We start from the raw sequence: 6,515 nt of genomic DNA on the forward strand, positions 1-6,515 counted from the left end.
GTGCCCCCCCCCCGCGAATCCGTGGCGCCCCCCCATCCGCGGCGCCCCCCCCCCTCCCCCCCCCCGCGAATCCGCAGTGCCCCCCCCCCCCCCCCCCGCGAATCCGTGGCGCCCCCCCATCCGCGGCGCTACCCCCCCCCCCCCCCCCCCCCCCCCCCCCGTTGATCATTTTCGCGGCCGCAAGATGGCTATTCTCAAAGGATTCGACACACACACACACACACAAAGTAATTCCTGTCGAGACTTGTTTTCCGCCGAACGTCATAAACGTAGGTATTCGGGGCCCCGAATTTTTATACCTGCACCGCCTGCTTTTTGTTAACCGATTTCCATTACATGCTTGGGAAACTATACATTGCTACTTTACTCACAGCATTTGCGCAGATTTTTATACTTAGGTGGGCATCCATCGTAGGCGGTGGTGGGTTCGCGGGGGAGAGGAGGAAAACCTGTTCCAACACGCTTTTAGACAAGATGCAGCTGCGGAAGCGGGTCACTTCAAACGAGTAATGAAACCCAAAAATTTGGGGATGTGCAGGCTCGGACTTGTTCGCTATAAAGAGTCGTAAAACCCAAAACTGTGTGTACGGATACCAGCCGATGAAGCCGAGATGCGCAGAACGCAGTGCGCATCGCATCTCTGACGTCATTTTTCCCTCCGATATGCGCAGAACGTAGTGCGCATCGCATCTCTGACGCCATTTTTCCCTCCGATATGCACAGAACACAGTGCACACCGCATCTCCGACGCCATTTTTCCCTCCGATATGCACAGAATGCAGTGCGCACCGCATCTCTGACGTCATTTTTGCCTCCGATACGCGCAAAACGCAGTGCGCACCGTCCCCAAATTCTTGCGATCCATCGGCCTATATATAAGCTCAACGCATCCGATGCAGACTCATCAGTCTCACACAATACGTGCAAGTCAAAAGCCTACAATTTTCATTTCTCTTACATACAATTGTTGCCTATAACCGTCAAAAGTCATGGCAGTCGAAGCGTATATGGGACTTGCAGAGCAGATGGAGGGGACTTACAATTTGCTGAGAGAGCAACCACCCGGAGAAGAGAATTACGCCGTCATCAATCATTAGGTTGATATTGGAATTGCGAATATTCAAGTTCTGCGCGATATTTCCATGCAACGAGGAACAACCGTTGGTGCGAAAATACGGATTCAACATACGATCGCACTCCTGCAATCTTGGGTGACGAAGATCAAGCAGTTACAGCGGCGCACAGTGGTGACGGGTGGGAATATCGGTACTCCTGCGGGTGTACAATGTGACGACGTGGATAGCGCTTTTGCCAGCCGAATCAGAACGGGGGTTGTCACAAATCTCAGTCATAAAAATTTGGACGCCTTCCTGGACGATGTGCAGCGCGTCGTCACCGAGAAGTTGGAGCTGGTACTGCGCGAGGAGGGGAATGTGAAGGTTAACATCATATTATCATGCAAATTCGAAAATGCCAAGCATGAAGAGATATCCACCGAAGTCAAGAGTTTCAACACCTCCAACGTGGCGATTCTCCTCCCATCAAGCGATATAAATGGTTGGTTCATACGTGCACGGGGTGATCTGCAGTCAAAGGTGGAAGATTTCGAGCAACGCGATTCCGGCTGGAGTATGATTGAGATCCTTAACTTCACTGTAAATATCAATCGCTACCAGCCTCTCGCCGCGGGGGCTTCAACATTCGTCGAGCTGCCCCAAGACATTCAACGGAAGAGAGCGGTTGTGAACGTGAGGAACGAGGACGAAAGATGCCTTCTCTGGTCCGTCATAGCAGCCCTCCACCTGGTCAAGATCAAGACCGATAGGACTCCCAACTATCGTCGCTATATTTCCGAGTTGGACTGTACAGGTATCAAATTCCCTGCTACTCTACATGATGTGAAAAATCTTGAGAGATTGAATAATTTGCGCATCAATGTATATGGAATAGAATCTCAAACTTTTTCGCATCATGCAAAATCAAATAAAAGCGTCATCGTGCCAATTTATTCGAGTCAAAATTTGCATAGCGTAAACATTGATACGATCCATCTTCTAATGGTTGAGAGTAATCCGGAAGACGATATGACTGGTGAGTTTGCACCGAGATTCCACTTTGCTTAGATTGAAGATCTTTCCCGATTGGTGAGCAAACAATTGTCTGATCATAATGGCCGACTGTTTTTATGTGACAGATGTTTGTGCCATTTTAGCGTGAAATACGCCTACGACAATCATCGGCAAGATTGTATTACGCTAAATAAAGTACGCATGGAGTTTCCCAAGTGTTAAGATTTAGTATTTTCCAATTTTCAAAACAAAGGCACCGTTCCATTTGTCGTATACGCCGATCTCGAATGTATATTAATCCCTGAGCCTGTAGATGAATTTGAAACTTGTGACGGGTTTTGAGTCCGCACGAATAATGTGGGGGGGGGAAGAGACAATTAGAGACGGGGCGGATGTAATAGGTAAAACTTGGTGTGTGTATTTGTGAAAAAGGGGTCGACTTAAACTAAGAAAGATACAAAAGGGTTGTAGACTTGAACGGGGCTGATCACGCCTCAGCCCTTAGCGTTTCTTAATACTAACTTGGTGGTACGCGCGCGGGGGGGGGGGGGGGGGGGGGGGGGGGGAGTGTGGGAGGTGACGGGGAATGTGAGGTCGGAAGGGTTGGTATTGCGAGGGGAGGGTGGTGTAGTGTGACGGGGAGTGTGAGGTAGAAAGGGGTTGGTATTGCGAGGGGAGGAGCAGATCGGCTGTAGAATGCAGGCTAACCTGGCGTCGTCGGCGTGTGTGTAGAATGGTGTGCGTGTGACGGTGTGTGTGTCGAGGTCACTCTCTTTGGCTCTCTCTCTCTCTCTCTCTCTTTCTCTCCCTCTGCGCTTCTCGTGAACTTCTCTTCGGTTATGTGTTACTGCCTCACAGGTCGTGGTCGTAATGCTGCTGGCGCTCGGCTCTGCCGAGCGTCGGTGGGCTTCGGTTACGTTCGGGTCTTTCCCGACGGGACGGGACTCACCCGTTCGGCTCTTCCCCGCGGGTTTGGGGTTTGTTATGACTTGCACTCTAGGTGCAACGTCACAACTCCCCCCTCCCCACGCGGGGCGAGGCCTATAGGGTGAGCCGGTTTCGGTGACGGATTTTGTGGTCGTTTCGTCTGTGTATACTCCTTTTGGTGTTTTCTGTTGTTTCTGTGTTGTCTGCTCCGATCTGTCGGGGTTAAGGGATGTAGGTTGGGTTGTATTTGCGGGGTGTGTGTTTGGTGTGGGTTGTGGGTTGTTTTATATCTACTTATTCTACTTGGTCTCTTGTGTCTTAATCAAAATCATGTTTTTTTTTTCTCTCATACAAACTTATTCTATTCTTATATTATTTTGTACTTAAGTTTTTGGTTTTGGTTCGGTGGCTCTCGTCGGTGTGGGTTTTGGTGAGTTTTTGCGTTGTTCTTTGTTCCTCGTGGCTCGTGGTTGTTTTTCCCTTCTCCTCTCTCTTTTTGGGTTGTGTTCTGTTTCTTTGGCCTCCGTCTGTCGTTGTTCGTCCGTCGGTTTGGTGTTGTTAGTGTATTTAGTGTTTCCTGTTTTGTCCTTTTTTTTTTTTTTTTTTTTTTTTTTGTATCGTATTGCGTCCCGTGTTGTGTGTGCGTCGTTGTTGCGTTGTTCGTCCGTCCGTTTGGTGTTGTCAGTTTGTCTAGTGTTTTCTGTTTTGTTCTTTTTTCTGTTTGCGTATTGTTTTCCGTTTTTTGTATCGTCTTGAGTCCCGTGTGGTGTGTGTGGTTGGTTGGGGTGTTTGTGTATGTTCGACTGTGTCCGTGAGTGAGGTGGTGTCGGTGTTACTGTCTGTGTCGTTGTCCGTCGTTTGTGTCTGTAGCGTGTTTGTGTGTGTGGTTTCTATGTGTATAACTGTCTCTGCGGTGGAGGTGGTGGAATCTGTGTCGCTGTCAGTGTCTGGTGTGTTTGGGGGTTGTGTTTTGTGTGGTGCTGTTTGATGTGTGGTGTGTGGTTGGCGTGTTGAGGTGCTGGCTTCTGTTTCGTCAGTGTTTGTGCGTTGGAGTGCCCGTCTGGTCATGTACCTGTCTCTTTCGGCTCGTAGGTCGTCGTCCAGGGTGCTTGTCGATTGTAAGTTGGCAATTATGGCTATTATTTCGGGGGGTGGTCCTGTGCGTTTTTTGTATGTTTGTTTTGTCTGCGTCGGTTCTGTGTGTGTGTCCATGTTGGCGAATGTTTGTAAGATCCTGTCTTCTGTTGTCTGTGGTCTCGTGAGTCTGGTGCCTGTCCATAGAGGGGGTGATGCGAGGGGTAGTGTGTGCCGTGGTGTTGGTGTGGATGTGGGGCGTGTGGTTGTGTGGGGTGTTTGTTTCTTGGTGGATGGGTGTGTAGTCGTGTGTGTGGCTGTGGTTCGTGTGGTTTGGGTAACTGTTGGTGGGTGTGTGACAATTTGTGGTGCGTGTGGTGTGTCTGTGTTAGCTTGTGTACAGGTTTGCATGTGTTCTGTGTATTTTGTGCCCCGGACCAGCCCGTTGCATGTTGGGCATTGCCTTGGTCCGGAGAGTGTACTTGTGTGTGTGGTCCTCGGTGTGTTTGTTTGTGAGTGTCTCTGTGTGGCTGTGGGTGCAATCGTCGTAATGTGTGTTGTTGTCGTGGCGGTCTGTGTTACCTGTATGTATGTAGTGGGTGTCGGTAGTAGGGTTCGTCGGGTCTCTGTTTGGTGTGTGCCGTCGCGTCCGTATCTGTGTGGGTGTGGGGCCTGTCCTGGTGTTTGTAGTAGTGGTGTTCTCTCTGTTTGTGTTGTCGTTGTCGTCGGTCTCGTCAGTCGCAGTGTCATTAGGGCCGGTATTTTTGGTTGCTCGTTTTCCATGTTGTCTTTCTGTGGGGTGAATACACATGTTAGTTCATTTTCGAGGTGTGTTATTGGGCGTAGTTCTTTTATTGCTTATTTGATTATGTATATAATTTTAGGTCTTCTATATGACATTTTCCTAGATTTTTACCGCTTTCTGTTGTTAATTAGTATATGGTGGGTGAGACTTTCTTAGTGATTGTGTATGGGCTTATGAATTTTTTACTTAGCTTTGCTGTCGTTCTTTCTGGTCCGGATGAGAGTGTATGGTTCTTTTTCAGTACTCTGTCTCCTTCCTTGAATTGAATGTCTCGTCTTCGTAGGTTGTAGTAGTGTGCTTGTTTTTCGTTTGCTTCTATTAAGTGCCTCTGTACTTCGTCTCTAAGTATTTGTAGTCGTCTCAAGTGGTCTGTCCATCTGTCTGTGTCTTGTAATTCTATTTCGTCGTCGTTCTCTAACTGATTTCTTAGACATTGTGTGGGGTTTAATTCCCTTCCTAGGTTCAAAAAGGCTGGTGTGTGTTTAGTTGATGTGTGTGTACATGTATTGATTGCGAATTGTAAGTCTTGTAAGTGTATGTCCCATTCTGTGTGGTCGTTGTTTACGTAGGCTTGGATCATTGTTTTAGCGGTTCTATTGACTCGTTCTACGGGGTTGGCTTGTGCGTGGTATGGGGGGATTGTTGCGTGTCTTATATTGAATTTTTGTGTCAGTCGCGTATGAGTTTGTTTATGTATGGTGTGCCGTTATCTGTTAGTGGTATGCGTGGTGTACCCCATCGTGATATTACGTGTGAGTGAAATGTCTGTTCTACTGTTTTTGCGTTTGCTTTGCGTATCGGTATAATTTCCACCCATTTGGTGTATAGGTCTTCAAAAACTATGATGTATTGGTTTTTTTGCTTTGATAGTGGGAGTGGGCCCATGATGTCTGAGGCTACTACTGTCCACGGTTCTTCAATTATTCTAGTACCCATTAGCCCTGCCGGTCGCGCTTGTATTGTTTTAATTCTTTGGCATGTGTCACATTTTTTTATGTAGTTTACTGTGTCTCTGTACATCCCTGGCCAATAATATTCTTTGGCTATTCTTTGGTATGTCTTTTCGATCCCTAAGTGGCCTGCTTGTGTGACGTCGTGATTTTCGTGTAGTATGCGTGTTATTTTGTCTTTGGGTATTACTAGTTTCCATGGGCTTGTGTCTGGTAGGAGGTTTGAGTGTAGGGGGTTAGGGCGGTGGAAGTATAGTTGATTGTTTCTGATTCGCCATGATTCGTTTTTGTCTGGGCGTGTTTGTACTTGTGTTTTCTTGTATGTGTACCATTTGTCTGTCGTGTCTTCTATTGTCTCTATGTGTTGTCAGTTGTGGAGTATTTACGTTCTGCTTCGCTTAGCGCACGGCTAGCGTATGCTATGACGTGCTCTTCGTCATCGAGAGATTGTGTTAGTACGGCCCCTATCCCTGTTCCGCTAGCGTCTGTTTGTAGTGTGAATGTTTGTGTGTAGTCTGGGCATGCGAGTGTGGGTGGTGATGTGAGTGCGTGTTTGATTATGTTCATTGCGTTTTCTTGTTCTTTTCCCCAGTGCCATTTCTGGTCTTTTTTCAGTAGTCGTGTTAGTGGTTCTGTAATGTGTGCGAAGTTAGGTATGAAGCGTCTGTACCAAGATGCCATGCCAATTGG

At 47.8% G+C, this 6,515-nt stretch overlaps 1 protein-coding gene across 1 annotated transcript; it reads right to left on the minus strand.

Annotated features, from left to right (window-relative positions):
- Positions 1 to 3,686: 3,686 nt before the first annotated feature.
- LOC138190357 (probable serine/threonine-protein kinase mkcB) lies at positions 3,687 to 5,455 on the minus strand. The gene is made up of 3 exons (XM_069133139.1): positions 5,062 to 5,455; positions 4,653 to 4,862; positions 3,687 to 4,153 (listed from the first exon to the last, which is right to left on the minus strand). Exons 1-3 carry the CDS (start codon positions 5,453 to 5,455, stop codon positions 3,687 to 3,689), a joined length of 1,071 nt encoding a protein of 356 aa, XP_068989240.1.
- Between the last annotated feature and the right edge of the window lie 1,060 nt (positions 5,456 to 6,515).

Source organism: Neodiprion pinetum, chromosome 2, assembly GCF_021155775.2.
Source record: "Neodiprion pinetum isolate iyNeoPine1 chromosome 2, iyNeoPine1.2, whole genome shotgun sequence".
Classification (NCBI taxonomy): domain Eukaryota; kingdom Metazoa; phylum Arthropoda; class Insecta; order Hymenoptera; family Diprionidae; genus Neodiprion; species Neodiprion pinetum.

Coding starts and splice junctions, on each gene's coding strand:
- LOC138190357 (XM_069133139.1), bottom strand. CDS start 5,455: ATGATCCAAGCCTACGTAAACAACGACCACACAGAATGGGACATACAC. Junction 4,863..5,061: donor AAGAACGACAGCAAAGCTAA/GTAAAAAATTCA, acceptor TTCACCCCACAG/AAAGACAACATGGAAAACGA. Junction 4,154..4,652: donor CACCCACTACATACATACAG/GTAACACAGACC, acceptor AAAAACGCACAG/GACCACCCCCCGAAATAATA.